Below are 25,575 nucleotides of genomic sequence, written 5' to 3'. Positions count from 1 at the left end.
GAACAACACCAGATGCTCGAAGAGACAAGATGAAAGATGAGATGGAAGAAGTTATTTGTCTTCAACTTCAAACAAGCTGAATGTTACATCAAGGTTTGACAGTCTGTTGCTAATATTAAAAGAACTGTGAGTCGGCTCATCAGGACGGACACATTCACAGCCGGCAAAGATGATTTTCATAATGAACCAGAATGTTGCCTCAGGCCAAAGGAGGAAAAAAAGAAATAAATTCATGAAATATTAAACCAAACATATATCCAGCATATGGCTGGATCTAAAAAAAACCCCAAAATATTGTCATAAACACAGCAACTGTCACTAAGAGTCACAGCGAAAATCAAATAAATAATACTGAAAATCAAAATGTGTCTAAAGTCACACGTGAGCTCTGATGCTGCCGTTTCCATGCATTCGTCCTCGAGCCCTCACAACAAATGCAGACACATAGGCACTGAGGTCTGTGCTGTCATCTATATTCCATGTGCTTTCCATAGCATCACACGTTAGCTGAAAACACACCACTGTCACCCACATGCGGTGCTCGTTACCCCTGCCGCGGGCCTGTACGCCCCGCGGGGACACCCCCCCGATCGGGACGGCCCACCCCATCTCTGCTGCACGGCTTCAATAGGAACGCGCTCCACAGGCCTCTGGGTCTCTCGCCGCCCGTAACCACGGCGACGCAAGTCACAGCGTCTCCCCGCAAAACCGGGGCGACAGATGCAGCGGCCCTCGTCATCGCAGCGCTGAGAAATAGAGCCGGGGGGGCTGCAGCGACAGTGCACGCACTGCTGGCGCCCTGTGTCCCACCAGCAGGTCGGCTGGAGCCATCACGGTGCGGAGGTGTCGGGTGGGTGTGGACACGAGATCAATGAGAGCAGGTTAGCAAAGAAAAAGAAGAAGAGAACAGATCTGCAATCCAAAATCAAACCGATTAAAGTGGTACGGACGTCACAAAAGTTGAACATGTAGAAGTAGAAAGAAAAGCACAAACATGGGATCCTAGCTAATGCACGGCAGCTGCGTGTGTGTGCGCGTGTGTGTGCGTGTGTATAGAAATGCATGTTCGCAGTCCTTACCAGGCAAGTATCGCACTTTCTTCCAATCACATTTTCTTTGCATTGACACTGGCCGGTCTCCTGGCTGCAGATCTCAGAGAGGGAGCCATTAGTGTGACACTGACACGCTGTGAGCGGGAAAAAAAGAGACAAGACGTCTGCGGTCAGCTCCCCTTCATGAGTGTGGGTTTCAAACAAACAACCCCAGCCGTTCCCAGAGTTCATATCACCACAAGAGGAAGAATGGCTCTTCTTCTCAGTCTAGTCGGACACTTCGGAGGCAGTTTAAACTCTTTAGGAGTATATATTGACTGGCACATTAGCGTCCTGCTGGCTGAAAATGTTCTTGTGGATTGATTTATTACGAATAAGATAAAAATGTCGGAGTTCCGTGGGGAGTTCAGGGATGTGACCCGCCTTCACAAAGACGCCAGGGGAGACAGCTAGAGACTCAATGGCCAATTAAATAACATTAAACCTCTCCGACTGTTGTCACTGCAGTGTCAAATCTCGCATCTTTTGAAGAATAAAAGCTAATAAGTCATCTTGTGATGAAAATGGACAGCGTTTTTCCAACAATGGCTATTTTGAGTGAAACTCAGTGGCAGCGACTTGACTGATTTAAATGAATCCACGCCCACACAACCCCATCAACACAAGAGTCTGTTTACAGTCATAAACCTGAGCATCACAACCTCCATCTGTTGCACTGCTGTAGGAACAGCACACACACACACACACACACACACACACATTCTTAAGAAATTAGCATTACACATCACGCATGTGGTCTTAGCATTAAGAGACAGAAGGACGGACGCGAGTGTGGGCAGGAAAACTGAGAGAAAGCAAGGTACAACAGATGTCCCCCCAACACACACACACACACACATTCACACACACATTCACACACACACAGGTTTAAAATTATTCAGACACACACGCAGCACAAACATTGATTCAACTTCACACAGAACTGCAGACAGACATGTGCTCAGATCGCATGCAGCCCTAACACACACACACACACACACACACACACACACACACACACACAGTCTCTCACCCCTGAAGCTTCACCCTAAGGGGACCATCTGGACTCTGTTGTGTTGTCACTACCACGTAATACCATGGAGTGGGATGAAATGCGGCGTTATCTAGTGTTATTCTTTCAGATTCGTACTCAGTGGTGACAATAACATCTTTTTAGTCGCAACTTTCGCGACATTCTATTCTTTCCTCAGACATCTGTCAGGTAAACAGCAACAGACAGTGACACATCGCGGTGCAACACTGAAGCAAAACAAAAGTCGGCAAAAGTCAGTGGAAACATTTCATAATGTATACTGGAAAATCTGGATGATCAGTTCTTGACTGCACCTCATGACCTTCCATACTGCTAAAGAGGCTATTCGGCTAATGTTGATTGGCTGATTTGACTGGGTGATTTAGGATTTTGAGAGCTCTTCAAAGAGACTATTGATTGGCTGTATTCAGGATGTCTGCAGCATTCATTAAGTGCCAGGCACCGAGGAAGCATAATTACATTATTGAATTACAATGCATTCAATTCTGTTCCAGTGATTAGATGCTGCAATTTACTCTCCAAATCCGAAATGGACAGATGGGTTGATGATTGGTCCTAAAAGTAGTCCTTTGTGAAGAAGATACCTTGCAATCCTGAAGTCTTCTCCATCCATCCATCCATCCATCCATCCATCCATCCATCCATCCATCCATCCATCCATCCATCCATCCATCCATCCATCCATCCAAAAACAGAGCCGGCTGCTCTGATGACCACCAGGAAGAGAAGATGATTCTTTTCCCAGTCTAATCGCACACAAATGGAGCTGCGCCTGAACTCTGCTGCTCCACTCAATAAACTTCATTAAGCCTGAGAGCGATGCAGACAGGCAGACAGAGCCAGACTGACAGAAGCCGACTGAAAGTTGTGTTTTAATAATTCCTGGTGGTCATTGATACCAGATCGATAACAGCGCCCCCCCCCCCCCCCCACACACACACACACACCCGTCTCCCAGACACGAGCAGCCGATCAGCACTGCAGGAAAGCAATGGATCAGTCTGATTAATCAATAAGCATTTAGCTGGGAGGAGAAGGGAAACAACTACCGAACAATGAGCTATGGAGGACGCATTAATAACTGCTCTCTGTTGGTTTCCAGGTGTCTGCTCTGACAAATCTAGCTTTGGGTTTTTGTGAGGAGCCCGTTGGAACGTAAACAAAGTAGGAGACACTTTTACACTTTTACAAACAATCGCCATCTGCATACTCATATGCACCCCCCCCCACACACTTATGCCCCCATCACCTTTCTTATCCACATCTAATTATTTATGTGTGTCCTCCCCCTAACATGCTGCTGTCGCCATGTCGACCACAGCACCCCCCCCCCCCCCCACACACACACACATATAGCAGATGGCGTATCAAAAACATTTTTGTAAATTAATATAAAAAGCACTGAATAGCCTCATTGAGCTAAACTTGTATTTCACACTAAAGCTACGGATCGGCACCCCCGCTGAGACGGAGAGCCTGGTCAAAGCTGAAATGACTGGTTTTAATTCTAAATCACAAATATCATTTTGGATCAATACTCTGACTGCCTCTCTGATCACTTTGGCCCTGCTTTTATTTTTCCTTCTGTATCAACGGAACAACACTATGAATAAGTGTAGGTTGACAAGGCTACACCGGTTCCTGTTTTGGATCCGCGCTGGGAGATATTAATATCACAAATAATCCATAATCCAGGCATGTAAAGCATGTCAGCAACACAACGCTGGTTGTCATTCGCGATGGTGCACATTCGATCACATCAGACCAAGCGACGCTAAAGCTAACTGTTGCTCAGACGGCAGCAGCCACCCACAGCTGATGAACGTGCACAGGTGACTTTAGATGGCTCTAGATGGCTGCTCTACTTACGTTGACAGTTTCTCGCTGTAATGGCATCTCCGTAATAACCTTCCGCGCAACTGTCGCAGTCTGCACCACCATATCCTTGACGGCAGCGCAGGCACCGGCCTGTCACTGGATCACAGCTGTCAGGTGTGGATAAATCCAGGTTACCGTGGCAATGGCAGGGCTGGCAGGAGCCTCCTGGCACGCTGGGCTGGCCAAAGTAGCCATTGTAGCATCTAAGAGGGGTGGAGAGGTACAAAAGCAGTAGAACACAGGCGTTTATTACATGCGTTTATTACATTATGTATGAGAATTCAAGTTCACTTCTTTTTATCTCTTTATCCACCAAAGATCCCCTCAACATATTCTGACAATCGTGGGGAAGATGTCCCACCAATGTCTCAAGGACGAGTCAACACGCCTCCTGCTGTGCTCTCTAACAACATAACAACTGTGTATTGGGTCTTATTCAAAGATATAATGGTGGAATAATCTCAAGAGAAGGTGGCTTTTCTCTTCTTTCATCCGGAAAATTACACTTGAAAATGTTGTTTTCTGGAAATGCACAAAAACGCACAGAAAACAGCCACATGTACGAGTTCATCTCTCATTTTCATTCGGCCCGATGTGTCTCTTCTTTTGAGTGAATACTTTACATGAACAAAGAAACAACTGTGACGCACCGGAATGGAAAATGTAGATCCTGAATGTTCTTTAATTCCTGCAATCGTTAACATTTCATTCATTGATGAAAAGCTGAAATCCAGGTGCTGTAAAACATATTGATTTGGCAAAGTTGTGTGGTTTTAAGAGCCCTCGAATACATCTAAACATGGACCAAGACAGACAGACAGACAGACAGACAGACAGACAGACAGACAGACAGACAGACAGACAGACAGACAGACAGACAGACAGACAGACAGACAGACAGAGGAAAGAGGCCAGAGGAAATAAATGAATTTAGAACACTATATAAAATAAAGAATGGAAAACAGAGTCAAGAGCATCTAGCCATTATTACCACTGACCTTCCTTTTGTGCTCAATAGAACTGCATTATTAGCTTGTGCATGTGTGTGCGTGTGTGAGCATGTGCGTGCGTGTGTGTGTGTGTGTGTGTGTGTGTGTGTGTTGGGGGTATAGTGAAGAGAGAAGCCATATTGGGCTTTGAATTCTAGGCTGCATCATTTTAAGTTGGGGATCCATGGAGACAGAAAATACTCTGTACTATTTATAATCCAGTATGCAGGAGTAAAATGGGCATGTTCTGAGTACACGACACACCTGGTCCAAGTGTTCGGAATGTAGAGGAAGAGGACGAGGATCACAGAGCTTCTGGGATGTTGGACACTGTTATTCTTCTCAGGAGCTCTGCTCTCTCCTCACAGAGTGTCGCCCTGATTATCCAGCAGGTACGATTAAAACATGAATAATAACTCATCGACCACCTCACTGAGTCTTTCTCTAAAGCCATTTTTTTCTCTGAGTACATTTGTCATTCTGCTGAAGTTTCTCAGAACACCATTTTTGCCATTTGTTGTGTGTCCGAGCTGCCAACTGTGCAACAAATACATTATTTTATTCCCCTTAAATCAGTCTGGCAGTGGCTGGACACTGTTGTCAACACATTTGTCTCTCACGTTCCCCAGTTTCATGTTGTATGTGAAGGTCTTGGGGGGGGCATCTCATAGTTATAATGACTTTATAACAAAAAATCTTTTATTTAATCTGAACTGTATTGTTACTTTAAAGCAATATAGCTTGTTGTAACTGTGTGGTGGAAAAAAAACCCAACAGTCTTCATATTACATTGTAATTACAGTCTAATAACATCCATGACCATGGACCTGCTCTGTCAGCCTCTGACCTTTGTCAACCTGCTTCTAAAATTGCTCAGTTCTAAGAAGGAATTCAGACGGATGTGTTTGAGGCAGACGTGAGGAGGAGGAGAACGCAAGAGCATCTGATTATTGAGGTTCTGACCAACAAACATGGCAGAAAAATGTGGTAAGAAGGTGTCAGAAATCGCTGCTGTCGTGAGGAGGATGCTGTTAAATATCGGCCTCCTGAGCCCATTGTCTCTGGACAGCCTCCAGCCGTCCACCTCACTGGGAGCCGCTGATTTAGGAGGAGGAGGAAAAGCAAGTTGTGATGGCGGAAGTGATGATCAGCCCAGCAGCCTTGTGCAGTATGGCTGCCTGTCCTCTCTAAATGTTTCAGAGCTTCAATTATCAGGCTCATCCCGGCACCATTCCAAACCCTCGCCCAGCTTTCTGGAAACTAAACGCCTCATAAAGATACATAGCTGCTATATATCAGCACTTGTGGTTATTTATGCACGAGAACACGCTGAAGCAGCAATCAGGCGCTCAGAGAGCAGCTCTAAAATGGAATATTTGTTAAGAATACTTTCTCAGAATTTTAGGTTTTTCCCCACTTCATTTTGAATCTTAGTGCGTAGTGCTGAGTAGCTGTTTATAACACCAAACCCACTTAGCACTAAATGGATAGTCTATTACCATGGCCGAAGCTTTTTCTGTTAAAGCCTATATCAAGCACAAATTGGTACATTATGAGTGACCTCAAACAACAACGGCATTGTAGTTAAGCACACTGGCAGGTAGTGCAAAACACCCATCAATTATGCTAATAGAACAAGTAACCACCAAATGATCTTTACCTAATTAATTTTATTTAGTCAGATTTTAAAAAATCCCATTCCAGCTCCTGTTTCTTTGTCTTTTTGTTGCCCAACTGTTCTGTACAGTGACTACAGGCGCCATATGGCATCAGAGCACACAATCAGAAGAAAGCACATCTCTCCTATGGTCGTCTCTGGAACATCAACAGAAGTACACAGATATCACTTTACTGCATGTACACAAACACACGCGCACCCATAAATTTGAGAGGGCAGATCTGTCTCCGCATGCTGCCCATCCACCTGTGCTGAGTGTATGTGGACCTTGTGGGAGGGGGGTGAAAGTGAAGGTAAGAGGACTAAAACCATCTATGAAAAGTGTCGCTGCCCTCAGCCTTCAGATAAAGAGGGGCTCTCAGTTGAGCTCCACATTTTATTTGTCAATCTTTTCCCTGGTTGTACTTTTTCCGGCAAATTGGTTCAACCTGGAGACAACTGATGATGAGAATGACCTTCACGAAGAACAAAATCACACCGCTCGCCCACTGCAGGTCTGCACATTTAATAACTGGTTCGAACCAGAACCAAAAATATGGATGGAAAAATCACAACTCTGCCAGGCTGCACACCTGCCCGATCTAGTTCAGTTCAAACACAGTGGATTCTTCACTGTTGATCCTAATATCCAAAACTTATTACTGTAAAAATGTCCTCTAATTATGAAACCAGTGAACACACAGTATAGAATCTTCACCACAAAGTTCCCTTAATTTATTCCTTAATTTAGCCATATACACTAAGGTACCATTCTCCCTTAAAAAAGGTATGAAAAAATGTGTTAACGTGGCATCAACACGACATCGTAGGCTGAAGTTTTAACAAGGCTAGCTTCCACGAGGTCCTCTCGTTAGTCCTGACTTGGAAACGGAGCTTTCAGCTAATGGGACGAGACTGTCACCTCATCTGAAAATGGGCCCAGGACAGAAAGCTGGATGGTCGATGAGTAACAGAGGCCTAAACATCAGCTAATGAGCAACAGAGACTGCTGACGACCAGATTCTCTTTGGAATCAAACACAATACACATGGTCTCGTCATCAACCTGGGAGCGACGGCATTAAAGGAGCGTTGTGTGCAGTTGTGTGTTACCTGTCACATCGTGGTCCCGTGTATCCAGGCTGACACTGGTCACACAGCAGCTCTCCCCCTTTGCTCAAGTGGCAGGTGGGGCTGAAGCTGTTGTAGTCGCCATCCAGTCGTCGTTGTTGGAGTTGTCCCACCGCGGTGAGCGGGTGGAGGAGGAAGAGGGAGAAAAGGAGACCACAGAGGCGAGTCAAGGCCATTATTTGTCTCACCGCACAAGTTCACACACCACACACACTCAAACAGGTGCCTTTGCCTCCACAATTTAACCCTCACATTCAAACTGTAAAACACTCACAGACACACTGAAATGTCTATACACACAACCTAAACTAAACTCTCCCTCCAAACTCCAACCTAAATGAACTGAGAGGGACAGTGAAGTGGAGGGGGTTCTTTTCCTCATCCTGCCAACCTCCCACTTCCATAAACTATAGATAGATCTCCTGGCTCAGATTCCAGTCTCCAGACTGGCTCGCCGGCTGACTGACTGCCTGAGTCATGGGCACCACTGGCTCAGTTCGCGTCCATGACCAACACACATAAACCACCTCAAAACATGTCTGTATGCTTAATAAAGGCTGTATAATTGATGCGCCATCAGCACATGTATTTATTAGAAAGTCTAACATTTTAATGGCGGTTCAAATCCTCGGGTAATGGGAAATACAATATTAGACAGCTACATAATGAAAGCAGTTTTAATTAAAGACCCTAGTTTGCTCCATCCATCCATCCGTCCGTCCGTCCGTCCGTCCGTCCGTCCGTCCGTCCGTCCGTCCGTCCGTCCGTCCGTCCGTCCGTCCGTCCGTCCGTCCATCCATCCATCCATCCATCCACACACATTTATTGTTATTTACGTTATTGTCTATATTAATTATCAGGACCAGTATAGCTAGCTTCAACTATATATCTGCTCTTGTGAATCACCAGGATATAATACGGAACATTTAATCACATTTTCACCAGAGCAACAACTGACTGGCTGACAGACTGTTTGAGTGACTGGCTTCAATAAACCAAAGGGAATAGATGGCTATTTTGAGGGGTTGAAAAGAGCAAAAACCTCGGGCTATTATTACTGCAGGGGTTAGAGGAGGAGGAGGAGGAGTGGAGAGGGTAGAGTCCAGGCTGTCTTTAGCTTTGGGAGGTTAGGACATGACGTGTCGCGACTGCAAAAAGATTCTCAGCTGTCGCTGCCGCTCTCCGTGTGTTTGTGTGTGTGTCTTTCAATTTCGGCATATTCGTGTAGGTGATATCCAATCCTGCCTGTGTGAATAAGACCTTTTAGAAGAGCTGATTTTAACCACAAACACGCCTGCCATTCTAAAAAAAAAAAACACAAATCGAGTTAATTAAAGATGATTAGAAAGCTATACGCAATGGTGGAAGGTGCCAGGCAGTTTTTGTTTTTTTTAAATTGCTTTCTTCACAGCTGGTAGCTACAGCTGTCAGGCTTTAGGAGACAATTGTGATAGCAGGGGAAAGCACTCTGCCACCTGTAGTGACGGACCAACTTCAGCGCTACAGCACTTCATACACAGGTTTCTACTGCTGTGCTGAAGGCATTAAAACAAATGTCTCATCAGGAAAACAGGCCTCAGGCTTTCCTGCATATAACTTCTACAACTACCCAGTGAGAAGGAGCTTACGGCACACTTCTAAATATCTAACTGCTCCACTCCAACGGGAAGAAGTGTGAGAGTAGAACAGCATTTCTTGGATTTCTACACATGTTCTTCAATATCTTACAATTTCAATGAAGCTGGAGAGCACCAGAGAACGACGGCCCATTTACCGACATCAGATTATGTGGTATAGCTGAGTTTTGTATAGGAGGGTAATAATGGGGATGGAATAAGGTTTTTACACAGGATGGTTACATTTGTGCAAGTTGCTCTTCACCATTTAGCAACCAGGATGAGAGTTCTACCTCCGGGGATCAGGACTCTCCAGCGGTAGTAGCTTTGGTGGTGACCTTTCTACTCATCTCATAATTATTGCTTTGTACAGACTAAAGTCTGGACAAAAGAGAGCAAATGTTCCAGTTCAAACCACAGAATGATCCGAATCTTTGCCATCATCAGTTTCAGGTTCCACAAACTCTACCTGTTGCTGGGGAGGCTCAGCGGGCAGGTGCACAGCTGACAGTCTGCAGGTGAACCATGAGTAGTGTTTCCATAGTAACCAGGTAGGCAGGTATCGCAGTGCGGGCCTGTGGTGTGGTGAATGCAGTCCTGAAAGTAGCAGCGAGAAAACAAATCCATTTAAAAATATCGGTATAGTATTAAAAAGATTGGTCATTCTTTCATTGGGAGCAGCCATTGATTCGTCGTTCACTACTATAATCTTTTCAATAAATATGACTGATACATGATGAGCAGCATCATTGTTGCTGTGGTATAAAAATGGCTCTTTTCAATGTGCCTCTACTTCAGTTCTCCTGCTCAGGGGCACACGCTCAACGCACGTGGATTTTCAATCCTGCAGATGTGGCAAGTACGAGATCTGCACTACTTGCAAGATGCCAGTACTGCCTGCACCACCGGGGTACCTGCAGGAAATTTTGCCTCTTTGAAACCACAAGAAAATTAAAAAAAGGCTCAATTAAAGAGCAAAACATGTAAAAAAAAAGGGTTTCTCTTCCCAACCTAAATGTTTCTGTATGTATATCAAGCGAATAATAACAGTGCTGTGAGCAATGTGTCTGTGTGTGTATGTCAGTTATGCTCCATATCACTCTTTCACAGATCAAATGTCTCCTCTCTGTTTAAATACATCTTGACACACACACACACACACACACACACACACACACACACACACACTACGCTAACCTACAGGACCACGGCATCATTCAGTCATTCAGCCGGAGCCAGAAAACACACGGAGGGGCATCTGTGCCTGCCTGTCACTGAGTGTGAATATCATATACGAGTGGCCTGACTCGTGCGTGTTCTCTTCCTCGTCCATCTGCCTGTGTGTGTTTTTCTCTGTTCTGTTCATCTGTAATAAAACACAAGGCATTGATACAACAGCCCCTACGCAGTGTGTAGGCTGAGGAGTATGTATTGAAGCCCGCTGCTGCAAAACACGCTGACATCCAAAATGAATCTTCCAAAAATAGCCCTCTCCATCAGCCACTTTTTACAGTTGAGATCTACAGTGATGCGTGTTCGCTGATGATTAGAGCGGTCTCGATTGGCGTCCTACCAGGCAGTGTCCCGTGACCTCGTCACAGTGGGAAGCATGTCCGTGACAATGGCATGCTTCACACACGCCATTATACAGATTCCCATTAACTCTTCGAAAGCCGTGAATGCAGGCCTGGAACACACAAAAACAGTTGGAGACGGTACACAAAAGACTGTACATGTACTGCAAAGCATCTCTTGAATATACCTCACAGGAGGTTCCAGCATATCCAGCTGGACACGAGCAGAACTCTACAGCTGAAGCTCTTTGGTCCCCTTGAAGGGAGGCGTCAGCTATCTGCATGGAGAATGAATGAAGTCTGCACACACGACACAAACACATGCACATGCAAATGACATATCAAGCAACAGCCCAAGAAACAAACTTTTTCTCTGTACTGCTGCATCTCGACCTGTAAACGGCGCTGGGCTCTGTGCTATAAGACGCCCTGACCATCATGCTCGTCAGATTGGCTAAAACCCTCAAGAAATCCCTCCGGCTTATTGGCTGTGCGCTCCCTGCGTCCAGGAAGTTCTCTGGAAGAAGCTTGATGCGATTGGTACTTGGTGAGAACGGGTAAACTGGCTGGCCAAACCTTCCATCCATTATCTTGAGCCCTCCTCCCTGGCAGGGAAAGGATAAAGACAGAATTTATAATGTCTTCTTCGCTGAGGCTCTTTATTGGTCTTTCTTAAATCACAGCATGTGGAAAGTGGACACTCCACATAGCATAAATACAGCATGACACCTCCTTCACAAAGCGCTGATCTACAACAGAACTGGAGATAAAAAGAAAGAGCAAGAGTGAATTATGTGTCATTAGGTAATGAGCTGCGGTTTCTATTGGCATCCTGAATGAACTGAATGCAAAGTGAATTGAGAGCAGGAACGGTATCGGACTATCTCTTGTTGAGAGCAGATCAATGGCATGTAGCAGCTAACGCAGAGTGACAAGCACTGATGGGAGAGGAGAGAGAGGCAGAGCGCTTCTCAATAAGCTATTAAATAAAAACTAATTGAAAAGGAAGAGGTGGAGGGAGGGACAAGGGGACGGAGCAGCTGCAGGCTTAAAGATGGAAGAGAGAATTAAATAACAATGATTGTTTTCACCATGGAAAGTCTTTTATTCTGTCTCATTTACATTAATCACAATCTAATACAGTCATTTCAGGAATATTGCTGTTCATTAATCTGCTTTATTGCAACATATTACCAAGATATCATCAACACTGGCTTAAGAGCGTAAGCTGTTGCTGGAGTCAGAAGAAATTAGTAGAAGTTTTAGAAGAACTTTGTGGTCAGTTTTTTTAATGCGACCTGAAGGAAGAGAGAAGGAAAAAAACATCTTCCTTCAGTGTTATGTTGAGGTTTTGGTACTTTGAACGGAGTGGAATGAAATTATTTATTTTCAATTTATTTTGACCTAATCCTAAAATGGGACAGAGAAGCTCAAGCACTCCAACACTTAGATCAAATCACAAAATCTAGATGTTTGGATCAAGAATCTCACATGCGCATATTTCCAGTCCCTTGTTCATTGTCCTTTGGCATTTACCAATTTATTTTGCCATTGTTGTTCAGAAGGACAACCATCGAGTGGGCAGAAAATAGACATGGAGCTCAACAAAGACACACAGACAAAGACAGACAGAGTATTGTACAGGCAGCTCCCACAGAGCTGTGACCGAGACACCAGAGTCGTCCTCGAGCAACAATATCACATCTGGATGGATGCAGGCGAGTAAACCGTGGAGGAAAAAGAAGAAATCATGAGACAAAGGCTGAACGAGAGACCGTGAGGAGGGAAGACGGCAGCTGACAGTGTGTGGGAGGCTCGTTATGGTCGTCATTTAGAGAGGCTTGTTGCTGACAACAGGACCTCCTCTCCGATTGTCCATCTCAGTGACGCAATCTTTAAAAATGCTTCCAAATCTCCATCTCTCACTCCAGCAGGAATTCCTGAAATCCCGACTAGCTTTCTAATACTTCCCTCATTTCCTCCATATTAACTTTGAATTTACGTTTTTTTGTAAATTAAATGAATTTCATTATGTCTTTCCCTCCACCAATAGCTCCCCTTCATAACTATACACACACTATAACTAAAAGTATATTAACAATTCTCAACTGGAATGTTGGAAAATGTTTAAAAATTCTTAATAACCAATCTCAATCATACCCTGGGTAGAAAGTGGTGTGTGGGATGGGGCATCTGTGTGTGTGTGTGTGTGTGAACATTTCTGCACCGTTAGCACTAGCTCACGTGCACGCCACAGTGCTCGGTGGCATGGATGAGATAAACAGTTAACCAACAGTGCTGAGGCTTTGCTTATTGCCACTATACATCATCTCCCAACCTGCTCATTATAAAAACACAGACAGAGCAGAGCAGGACACTATGTTCATTATTATTATTACTTTTTTTTTGCCAAGTTCAGCAATTCTTTGTCAGGGGGGATGTGACCATGTGTGCGCGTGTGTGTGTGTGTGTGTGTGTGTGTCCTGTGAGGGACTGGAGACATGTCCAGGGTGTATTCCTGGCCCTATCACAGATGAAATACCAACAGGACGACCTTGAATCACTGCAACATTAAACTTCATTTGAATCACATCATTTGAATTTGTGTCATTTACTCGAAATAGAATTGGATCATTTTGAAATGAGGATATGTATTACTCAGACCACACAATGCCTGATCGTTGTTGTTATTGCTGTTCCTGTTGGTTAACAGAACCCCCAAACAAACAAACAAACAACCATACTGACAGGTCAGACTTTACCTGTCGTGGTCGTCATGTGTCCTAGTCAACAGATCACTAATCCCTGATTATGTCATGCTACAACTGGTAATGACGCTTGATCCTCCAACTCATAACTGGGAACCTTTGGCTGCGATGTGTCGGTTGGGTCAAAATTGTCCCTAATTCATGTAGTCTGATCCTGGCAGTAGACCAGTAATATTTATATTTTTGTTTTGAAAAAGGGAGTGTGTAAAGAACTTTTATAGATTTCTTACAAACACTGCTGGTAACAACTTTACATAAAGGTAAATTACATTATTGTGTCGGATATATATCCATTAAATAAAAGAACTGTACCTTGTTTAATTAACTTGTGTAATTTAGTAATGTCTGTTACCATGTTGTTGGACAACTTACCTCTATGATAAGGTCAGGTTCAGAGGTCACTCGAATAACCGATTGTTCCTGTTGGTCGGTGTTATAGGAAACAGTGTAGGCCAAGTTTCCTCCGTAGGCTGTAAGCTGCAGAAAGCAGACGTAACCTGTTACGTTCAATCATCTGTAAAATGTTTCAACATTACGTATCACATCACGATGGCCTTCACAACAAGAACTCAATTTCGTATGTGACATCTGCCCTGTTGTCGCTGTCTGTGAAGAAAATAAAAAGCCATAGGAGAACTTGAAACAAAGTTAGCTTTCCAGAGAGTATACAGAGTATATATAAACTATGGCTTTAAATTACAATATGTGGGGGAATGACCAGCTGGGTGGAGGCTCTGGGCGCTCTTTTTCTAGATCTAGAATCTATCTTTGGTCGGGCAACACCTTCCGTACCACATTACCCAAAATAATTCAGTGTCCTTGTAGGAAATATCATGGGACATGTAAGCAGAAATCAAACTGATAAGCTTGGCACAAGAGACCAAACTCTCCAGAGGAAACCCAATAATGCTGTTAAGATGGCAGTTTAATGGGCTAAAGGCTGACGGGCCACCTGTGCATCCATCCAACGACATTTAAACAAGAACACGCTGGGCCACACTCTTTAGGGAATGGAAGCACACAGAACATCAGATTACACACCGGAAATATGCAGTAGAAATGTTCATCTGGGCACAAGATGTAAAACGAGCTGTAAAAAAAAACAAACCCCACCTTGGGGTGTGTGTGTGTGTGTGTTGGGGGGGGGACTAAAATGTTAAGTTCCTTGTGTGTTTTTCTATGCAGATTTCTGTTGAGTCCACATAATGAGCTTTACATGGAGAACTGCTGCATCGGCACGATCCAGACATTTATTATTCTGCTCCATCCTGAACGGTTATGGGTGGCAGAGCGAGATAATAATGCCCCCATAAAAACGGAGAGGGGGGCACTGAAGAGGAGAGTGAGATCAAGAGGGAGGGGTAAGTTGTGTGTTACCTATATAAACTTCCATTCTACATCATTACTCCCACTTTTTAAACTGAGAGAAGGAAACACACATTTTACAGCTGACTGAACGCACACACACACACACACACGCACACACACACACACACAGCAGTGAGCCGAGTACTTGGTTTAACATTTTATTGACCAACACGTATTTGCCAATATTTGCTGATTCCAGGGGTGAACATGCAGCATCTCAGGGCGCACACAGCATAACAGGGAATACCAGCACTCCAGCACTGGCTGACATTCCCACTTAATTATTTTATGCTGAAAAAAAGTAACGACGGCTACAAAAACAAAACAGCTGGATAATAGGAAAAGACAATGCGGAAAATGTTTTAGAGGAACAACAAAGCAGATGTTTTTATGTTTTATTAAAGCTCCTGCTTAATGCCGAACATCTTGACAATGGACTTGGCTTGAATACGATGTATTTCTCAGCCTCAAACATCTTTGCTCACTTTTATTTTAATCATTTGCTGCTTTTTGAATATATTTCCTAGGTTTTTCTAAAGTAATTGAGGGTATAAATACACTTTATTACACTTGATAGTCTAGCTATAAAATTATGATTGAGGCTGTGCTTTAATGGGACACCACAGGTCCTCTATTTTTCTACATGAAGCATCAACAAAAGCATCATTTATAGACCAATTTGTCCATCTGCTGTCAGAAGAATATTTACTTTATAGGAGAAAGAAGAATCCACACCGGGGAAGAGAAAGAAAAGGGAGAGAGGATGAAATGAAGTAGGAAGGTGGAAAGGAGATTTGAGAATAAACACGTGGGATAATGTTATGAGATTTAAATTGCTTGAGAAGTGGGTTTTCCAGGGAGTCAGTTAAAGTGTGAAAATTAATCCACATCCACCTCTTCCTCAGACAAACCCGCACAACTCTACAGTATTATGAGTTCTACTGCAACCTCAGAAAACTATATTTTGACTTCACCTTCATGATTGTTGCTTCTAGTTCTAATAATCCTCCAAAGGTCAAATTGTTCTTTCTTTCTTTTCATTTTTTAATTTACTGAGGAGAATAAATACTAAACTTTCTAGAACAAAATATTTGCAACAAAAAAGGAGAAAAGAAATTCCATCACCACCATGTTTTGTTTGGCATTTAGTTTTGAGCATAATTACATATATCAGTTCAGTTTAATTCACCTCAAACGCTAGCAACACTACAGTAAAGATAAGAAAACCTAAGACCAAACAACAGACCGATAGGACCACCGGCACCACGGCCCTCATTTAAAAAACCTATTTGGAACAGTTTTTTTCGCCTATCTCACCCCAGTGTCTTCAGGGAAATACAGCCCTCACAATCTGTTATTATAGCTCAATTTTAGGACTAAAAGAACAAAAAGACAGCGGCGAGCTACCGTCTCCTCAGGAGATGGGACAGAGAGAGGAGGAAGGCAGGTTGGGCGGGGGCAGAAGAAATCACCCTTCAGGAAATGAAAAGCAGATTGGCACAAAAGCTTCAGCAAACAAACTCCTCTTGGATGACACACAAACACACATATGCACAAAGTTAACAAGTCCCATAAATATACAGGCACGGCATAAAGACCACCTATGTCTGCTTCCTGTTGCCTGTGGATGTTTGTGGTGGAGTTTTTCCTTCGTATATCCACTGGTTTCCTCACAGATGCACACACAGACTGTTATTGTTGCTAGCCGTAGGGTAGACGGGCTCCAGATGGACCAGTAAACATAAGACCAAACTGTCCTCCTGGGTGTGATTGATACACTGGTGGTTGGGGTGAAAGGAAAGAAAGGAAGGAAAGAAAATAGCTGAACCAAAACGTGTGATCTGGCGGTAATGCTGTACCGTCTGTACCCTATGTAGCGCATCCATCCATCCATCCATCCATCCACCATCCATCCATCCACCCATCCATCCACCCATCCACCCACCCATCCATCCATCCAATCATCTATCCATCCATCCATCCATCCATCCACCCATCCACCCACCCACCCACCCATCCATCCATCCATCCATCCATCCATCCATCCATCCATCCATCCATCCATCCATCCACCCACCCACCTACCCACCCATCCATCCATCCATCCATCCATCCAGCATCCATCCATCCATCCATCCATCCATCCATCCACCCATCCAATCATCCATCCATCCATCCACCATCCACCCACCCACCCATCCATCCATCCATCCATCCATCCACCATCCATCCATCCATCCATCCATCCATCCATCCATCCATCCATCCATCCAATCATCCATCCATCCATCCATCCATCCATCCATTTTCTGTTATAGCCCATATCCCTTGTCACTGTCTTTGTGTAGACATTGACTAGGGTGGATATTTCTCCATATTAGATGATGATAAATATGCTGAATTTAAGACACGTTTTAACGTAAGTCTCATGTTTTCAACCTCAAACAGTTTATTCTATTCAACCGATTTTACCTCACCTCCCTAAATCTCCTGCCAGGATGACCATTCACCATGTTCTATGACTTTTGTACTTTCCTACACAAAACTTACATTATGTAACTGTGCTCTCTAGTTGTAACAACAAAAAGAATCAATCCATGGCCATGGCCAGCATCACCGGCCCAGTCTTCTACTGGAACGTGGGTGGGTGTCAACCTACAGGTGAAGCAAATGTCCTCCTATAATTTTTTACTTAAGAAGGAGGAAGCGAAACCACACAGAGTTGAGCTGCTCAAGGCCGTCTATCACTGGTTTATCTGGTTCAACAATTTAAGCCGTTGTGATTCCAGACGCCATGAGGAAAATTATAGTTCCATCAATTCTGCTCATCAGTTCCTATGAATTGAGTCTGTATGGGAGATAAAAGTCTATTCATTATGTTGCCTGGAAAGTTATGAGAGCTGGGAAAATACATTTCTTTCTGAAAATGCTGTCACAGTGACTAAAGTCACAGTCTTCTGGACTTAAGATTATTTACGTTTAAGCCATCTATCACCTCAATAGTCATAGGTATAACCCGAATGCTGTTTGCATCTCCATTTTAATATGAAACATACGCATAAGGTGACATAAACAGACATACTTAGCCGATATGGACAACAGGAGCATGTTCTCTCCAGCCCCGCAGCAGGGTATACACGCCACATACAGCATATTCGCCTATTTGATCATAAACATCAGCAGAAATCAGGACCCCCAAGTGAACAATGATGTCAGTGTGGAAGGTGTTTGATAGATTAACCTGCTTATTCAAGGCCACATGTCAGACGCCCTCCTATCATGATGACATGCATGGAGGAATTGGTCAAAGATCATATCAGCTCCAGCCTCCCTTCACCCCTAACCTTTAGCAAATGAGGATGCTATCTACCACAGCCTGGTAGATAATATGGAGACGTATACTTGTGTGTAATGCTGCCCAGCTGTATCTCAATTCCACCATTATGCAGCCTCTACAGGGTGGAGACCACTGGGTCTCAACTGGGATGAGAAGAGGTCAACAAAATGGAGGAGCTGAAGCCAGCACAGACTACATCAATGACACTGCTGGGGAGAGACTCAGTATCCCAGAATTCCCAGGGGCCCAGATGTTGGATAGACTGGTCCGGTCCTTTATTACCAATATTATTATTAAAAAGCATGTCAGGCCTCTTCATTGGGTGAGAGGGGAACACTCTCACATCAGTAAGAACAGTGGGAACATTTGAGAAGATCATGATGACTTTACTTCAGAGGGTGACCAGACTAGACCAGAGCCCCTGCTCATCCTCACAGTGGAATCTTCTCCCTGCTCCCCTCTGGCATGACACGCTGCAGTCTCCGGTGCACAACAGCCACTTTCTACAACAGCTTTTCCCCTGCAGCCATCACACGCACAAACTCTCAGTAATCCCCCACCCACACACGCAAGCACACTTCTGACACACACTCCCAACTAGCTGTTAAAATGTCTGCTACAGCCCCACATTTGGGATCTAAATTGTACCCTCCATCTTAGTACAGCTTTAATGCATCAGTTTTTTTTTTTTTTAGACAGGACTATGAATGTAGTCTAGTTTAAAATAAAGTGCCACCAAAATGATGTCTCAAAATAACCTTTTCCTCTTCATCGAAGAATGACATCGCTACAATAAGGAAAGGGCAGCGGGGAATGAGTCAACGTTGTGGTGAGTGGCTACTTGTTGTTAAACTCAGCCGGGGGTCGGCCTTCAAATGAAACAAGAGGTCATTTCATGTGATGTGTCCTGACACAAGAATGGTGAGGGTTACTGGGTCATTGGTGCTTCTCATTAGGCCAATAAACAAATATTTAACAGATGTGATTTGTGAGCAAGGTGGATATTTTAACCACACATAACTTTCCCACCAGGTGACTATCTGTTATTAAACCAGCTGACCAACCATTGTTGCGTCTATTTGAAAAAATAGCAGATGTATATCACGTATATTTGATTTCATTCATCTTGATTATCCTAGAAAATTCCCCATGTCATATATGGCAGACTATGAAGCAGGAGGTTAGAGAAGGGTTCAGGGAGTTCGGGTTAGACACACAGCACGTAACAAGGTCATTGTCTTTCAATTACAGTTGTTATTCATTAGAGATAAGTAACACAACTACAGAGCAGAGAAGGTTGGGGTGTAGTAAAACTGAGTATATGCATCTCATTTTGGAGGGATTATTAAGAGAAGCCCGCACACACGGCATCAACCTCTTGGAGTCGATCAATTATTCCGTTCTGCTCTCCCGCGGGTCACCGACTCTTGAAAGTCAACTCCAGCAGCTTCTTTGTGTCACAAGTGAAGTAGCAAACAAGGGTAACAGTGTCACCCAGATTCATTTAAAAAGAGTCGCCACAGAGGCTGTGCTTTAAAAAAATAGCGCCAGCATTCATGACAATTACACAAATGTGCCCTGAGACCAGCCTCTGCCTTTTAGCTGCTCTAAAAGGGTCAATCCTACAGAGAAGCTTCATGGTGCTAATTTAGATTAATTCACACTTCTGGACATAACAAAAGCTGTAAGCGATGTACAAACCATTTCATTTTATTCACAATATTTAAGCAAATGATGAATGAACATGCTCTTTCTCTCATAATAAACGTGTATAAAGTATCGTTTCAGTATTTCTCTTCGGTCTACAGTGGAGATGAGACAAATACCGGGAAAAAATGGTTGTCCCTTTAAAACCTTTGTAAAGTGCATTCCTGCACCAAACAAAGAGTTAGTCTCGTTTCTCCAAAGTCTAACAGTCAGTTTCTAAGAAGACAATTATTAGCCAGAAGTTCTGCTTTGTTCCAAGCTAATTTCCAAGCCAATTGCTGCCTAACTGGTGCTGAAGAAGTTCCACACTACTGGATTATAATAGCTACATTACTTATAAGCACTGCAATGTAAATGAGCAGTGTGTGGACATATAAAGTCAAAAATATAGACAATGAGCATCAGAAAAATCTGCTTCTGGACCAATGAGAACATGCAGAGTGTGTTCATGTACCGAGGAGCATATTTGGTTTTCATTCCTACAGAAACATCAGGAACAATATACAGGATGTTACCACACACACATTTAAACTCTATATCCACAGCAAGCTCGTCACTACACACACAAGCTGTCACTTCCAGTCATATATGTTAAGATGATGGACCGCAGGGCACGTGCGCATGTGTGTGTGTGTGTGTCTGTAAAGGGAAGGAACTCCCACTTCATTAATATCCATCCAAGCAACACCATCAGATACTGGACCAAAAAAGAATCAGATTTTTCATAAGATACAGAACTCACACGCGAATGCACATGCGCTGTGTGCACACACATTCACACACACAGACACACACACACACAGTGGTAATTTGTTTGTTTCCCATGTTTGGAGGCATTTGGTTCTGCTCCACTGTCCATAATGCCTCCAAAACACATCATTATCCAACTTACAAAGGCCTAGGAGTGTGTGTATGTGTGTATTAGTGTGCCTGTGTGCTAAGAGAGAGAGTTGATTACCAAGCTCAACAGGCGAAACACTGTTTACCCTGAGAGATACAAAACCGAGGAGAGAAACGCAGAAAGAGAGTGAGAGAAGAGCTTGGGGGAGGAGGAGAGATGATTTAGGAACATGGAGGTGAAAAATGGGAGTCCTGGAGAGACGGCATTAGAGCTTGGGGAGCAGAGGAATGAAAAGATGCAGGGATGGAGGGATGACTGCAGGGAGGGAGGGCAGTTCAGACAAAGAAGTGAGATGACAAGCCAGGCCTGCAGGGTGCAAAGTAATGAAATTCTGTGGTATATCCCTCCAAGCAACGACAACCAGACTAACATCACAGCCAGTGTGTTGCTGTAGTGGGCAACAGCACGACTTCAGAAACATGGGCTGCAGCTATTTGCCAGCTTGAGTGATGCAGCCTAATTGCAGTGATAAAAAACAGCCCCAATTGAAACAAGCAACATTACCGTAACAGAAACAGCGCTGGGAGAGTGGTGAACATTTCAGCAGGAGACATTCTCACTACAATCACGTCCGGGCAAGTAGTGAAACATCATCGTTTAATCAGAACATTTCAGAGCTTTTCCAGGGCTTTTATAACTGGGCGTATAAACAGCATGTTTAATCAGATGTATGTGTGTTTCTAACCTTGTTTCCCAGGTAGGATCCCGGTGCGTTCCAGTAGTAGGACGAGCCCAGGTCAGTCACCACATCAGCGTTTCGGACGCTCAGATAAGGAGGTGTCTGTCTGTGAACGGACCACACTGTTCTTCCTGAGAGTCCCACCAGGTGCCAGCCTGTCAGGGTGCTCTCCTACAAACAAAAAAAGTTTATTTCTCAACCCTCATTGGCACCATAACGTATCGGCTCCCGACCTGAGCCCTTCTGACGTTAATAAACGTTAATAGGAGACGACGATACATGCACAAATTAACAGATATATAATAGATTTGTATGCGTATCTATCAGCGATGTGGCCATTTAAACAAGGCAGGTTATCCGTGTTGGACATTAGAGTTACAATTGATCCGGCCCGGACAATAATCAGAAGAATCCTCCAAAAGACTAAAATGTTTGTCCATAAAGCTTGCTTTATTTTTAAAGCATTATATAAAAGGGAATTGCTTGGGGATCTTTCTGACATGTGGATTTAAAAAAAGGCACGTTTAAAGCATTCTTATATGTTTTCCACCTGACTGTGTGTGTGTGTGTGTGTGGTGTGTGTGTGTGTGTGTGAGTGAAGAGTGAACCAGTCACACATCTGTCACTACAATTAACCTGACCTTGGATTCCCCTTTGAACACAAATACTCTCTCTCTCTCTCTCTCTCTCTCTCACACACACACACACACACACACACACACCCTCGCTATCAGTGTCTAAATCAAAGCTGTCATTCCTTCAACATCTCCTTCCCCCCACCCCACCTGTCAGTCAAACTGTTTTCCTTTTCTTTTGCCCTCTACACTACTTTCCAAGTGTCTTGTTTTCTTCTTATATGTGTCCACCTCTCTTTCCCTCACCTCTTGTTCTTCACACACATACAGACCACAGACATCTTCTAGAATCATTAAATTGTTTTCTACTTGCTGCCAGACATTTCACTTTCAACTGCCCAGTTTGAGGCTAAATAATGTACACCTCAATAAAATAACAATACGTAATCTAAGGTTTTTATAAACTAATATAGCCAATGAGAACAAAAATTAAATTGCAACCTGTCAAAACCTGATAAAATAAATACGATTTATCAGTATCTATATGAAAGTACTATAATATTGGATACTTCCTTGCACACATTGCCAAGGATTGGAGCTCTTACATTTTGATAGGTCCATGTGGAGGCAGAGCACAGGCTGGACACGCCCATACAGGAGCACTTTTCACAGCCGCGCTGGTTGGCACGGTGGAGATTGTAGAACCCCAGTTTGCAGCGGTCACAGTTTTCCCCCTCCACGTTTTCCTGCAGGCGTGATGGAGAAAGAGATGGAGCAGAAAGATGAGAAGCTGAAGGTGTGATACTAATGAAGCTGCTGGAGAGGTTCGGGCGGAGTACTCGTCAGTGTGGGGGGGTACCTTGCACACACAGGGTGTAACACAGGGGTCCTCGTTGGTGCTTCCATCAATGCTGCAGTTACAGCGCTGGCAGAACGGGAAGCCCATATAACCAACAGCACACCTGGAGAAGAGCATCAAAAAAGACAAAAGTGTGCACAAATATACGGTAAAAATGAGCGTCAGTTCAAAGGCAATCATCCAAAACCCGACCAGGAACTTCCTGACACTCATTTGAAACGAGACCACAGCTGAAAGATTTTGCTCAGCTGTCACACGGTGACCGTGTCAGTTCATGCGCGTGCGTCTCACCTGTCGCAGCGGAGACCCCCAAAACCCTCCTTACACCAGCATGACCCCGGTGGTTGGCCTGTCAATCAAACACAAGCACACAAAACACAAATGCATGTGCTGCAAACAAAGAAACACACACACACACTGTCCAGGACAAAATGGGAGTCTATTCTTTTGTAGTGGATGCACTTAATATAGCTCCTGTTTCAAGACAAAAACAGTACGATCACAAAGACGAGTAAAATTATCCCTAATATAAATAGTCAGTTTCAAAAGAGACTTTTGAATAGAGAAGCGTCTGTGGATGGAAAAGATCTTCAGTATCTGAATAAATGGGCCAATTGAAAAGGAAAACACAAATGTATCATTTCTGGGCTGTTGTTGACAGGGAATCACTTACACGTGTGTCGGGTATAAACTATTCAAAGACATGAACAACTGTTTCCTACTCGGTGTTGCCTGATCTGAGTCCGGGACACACGACTGTTTCACAGAACCGTCAGAGTCACACGAGCAGGGGATGCAGGGGTTTTCTTCATCAGCGCTCACCTGGACAGGTAAAAAGGGGGTTACATGTAGTCTGCATAAAGTTAGGCCATATATGACAAGCCAAAGGATCGCCTCTACCCCAACAGGTCTGTAGAACCCGGGTATGCACGTCTCACAGTTGGTCCCAGCTGTGTAATCACTGCAGCCCACGCAGACTCCGCCCCCTCTCCTCTGACCACGGATGTCCAAGCTGAGGGACAGATCGGCCACTCTCTGGTCAAAGTAGCACTCCTCTGCCTTGCCGTGGCAGTTACACTCTGAAAACACACACACACATTTGGTAGTGCATGCAATGGCACGCAGACGGTTCTGAATTTAAAGAAAAAAACAAAACAGCAAAAACGTTTTCTGAAGTTGAAGGGACGTATGTGATGTTTTGACAGTCTGCAAATGTTTGACTGGCTCGGTGAAAGTGCACCAAAAGCAGAAGTTAGTGCATGTTCTCCACAACCTGCTGTGGTCATGAATGAAGTGAGTTGGGGGTGTGGTGTGTTTCCCCCTGGGTAGTTGTTGACTTAGATTTGAAATCTACATGAACAGCAGGGATGTAGTGGCTCTATAAGCTCCTATTTTCATGGGCAGCATGTGTCAGACATCCTCGTGCCCCCACTTTAGACAATGATGGCCCGTGAAGCTCCAGGCTTCCCCTGTGCAGCGTGACACTCTATTAAAGACAGTGTGATCCTGTCCTGAATCAATCAGGATTAGTTGCTTTACAACTGCCCAGTCAGGATCATTAACTTCTTGTCAATTTGGTCTTATGTGAGACTTGAGAAGAAGCAGTGATCAGACGGAGTCATTAGAAGGTGTAACCTGTACTAAGTTTGACATTCTATAACACCAATTTAATAATGGGACTCAGACTCATTTCCATTGAACTCCAGCTTCATATGTGGGTTTGACACAATGTAGTGGCCCGTTGCACCAATCGTTGTTGTAACTGAAGTGTGTAATCAGCATTAGTGTACATCTTTCTTACTCTCACAGATATGCCGAGTGTGGAAGGTCCCTGCCATCCAGGCTTGCTGGTGGTAACCAGGGCAACAACGATCGCAGCTCTCTCCACATGTGTTGTGCTCACATTCACAAGTGAACTTCTGCAAAGATGAATGGGAGGAAAAACTGAAGTGTAACACGGCAGAAAAGTCACGGTGGTTGATTGAGCACACTCGAGCAACGGTTGTTGTACAAGTGGATCGGAAACATGGGAACGAGTCAAGGCTTCAATAAAATTCAGAGCAGAATCTGTTAAGTGCCTGGTGACGGAAAAAAGGCAAATCTCACAACGTCTTGACTTGAGATTCAGAAGAATTCAGAAGAGTCCTGCAACAAATGCCTGATGTGAAAATCTACAAGAAAAAATGTGAAGGAGGAATAAACTGATGACTGCACCACAAGTCACTGAAAGTAAGCGTGAACTTGCTGCAAAGAGTAAATAATATATATTTGTATGATATGTATAAGCTAATGGGTTTTTTGAAGGCATCTAGTTTTACAGTGACTCTGCCAGGAGAGAAAAAAATACACATGGAACAAACATATTTGCTATGTATTTTGTTAACTCTGAGAG

At 43.9% G+C, this 25,575-nt stretch overlaps 1 protein-coding gene across 1 annotated transcript in view; it reads right to left on the bottom strand.

Moving 5' to 3' along the window:
• lama2 (laminin, alpha 2) overlaps positions 1-25,575 on the bottom strand; it is a 91,557-nt gene that overhangs the window by 40,383 nt on the left and 25,599 nt on the right. Inside the window, exons 8-23 of the mRNA XM_057017877.1 lie at positions 24,985-25,102; positions 24,084-24,262; positions 23,906-24,005; positions 23,475-23,532; positions 23,184-23,286; positions 22,930-23,070; positions 21,756-21,920; positions 14,130-14,234; positions 11,383-11,594; positions 11,178-11,289; positions 10,989-11,102; positions 9,885-10,012; positions 7,782-7,868; positions 4,015-4,226; positions 1,080-1,186; positions 549-821 (exon numbers count right to left, since the gene is read on the bottom strand). Coding sequence (XP_056873857.1) covers positions 549-821; positions 1,080-1,186; positions 4,015-4,226; positions 7,782-7,868; positions 9,885-10,012; positions 10,989-11,102; positions 11,178-11,289; positions 11,383-11,594; positions 14,130-14,234; positions 21,756-21,920; positions 22,930-23,070; positions 23,184-23,286; positions 23,475-23,532; positions 23,906-24,005; positions 24,084-24,262; positions 24,985-25,102 — 2,214 coding nt within the window. The remainder of the gene's footprint in view (positions 1-548; positions 822-1,079; positions 1,187-4,014; positions 4,227-7,781; positions 7,869-9,884; positions 10,013-10,988; positions 11,103-11,177; positions 11,290-11,382; positions 11,595-14,129; positions 14,235-21,755; positions 21,921-22,929; positions 23,071-23,183; positions 23,287-23,474; positions 23,533-23,905; positions 24,006-24,083; positions 24,263-24,984; positions 25,103-25,575) is intronic.

This window comes from Takifugu flavidus, chromosome 19 (assembly GCF_003711565.1).
Source record: "Takifugu flavidus isolate HTHZ2018 chromosome 19, ASM371156v2, whole genome shotgun sequence".
NCBI lineage: Eukaryota > Metazoa > Chordata > Actinopteri > Tetraodontiformes > Tetraodontidae > Takifugu > Takifugu flavidus.
The sequence above is the reverse complement of the archived record's forward strand: the minus strand, read 5'-3'. Positions and strand labels throughout refer to the sequence as shown.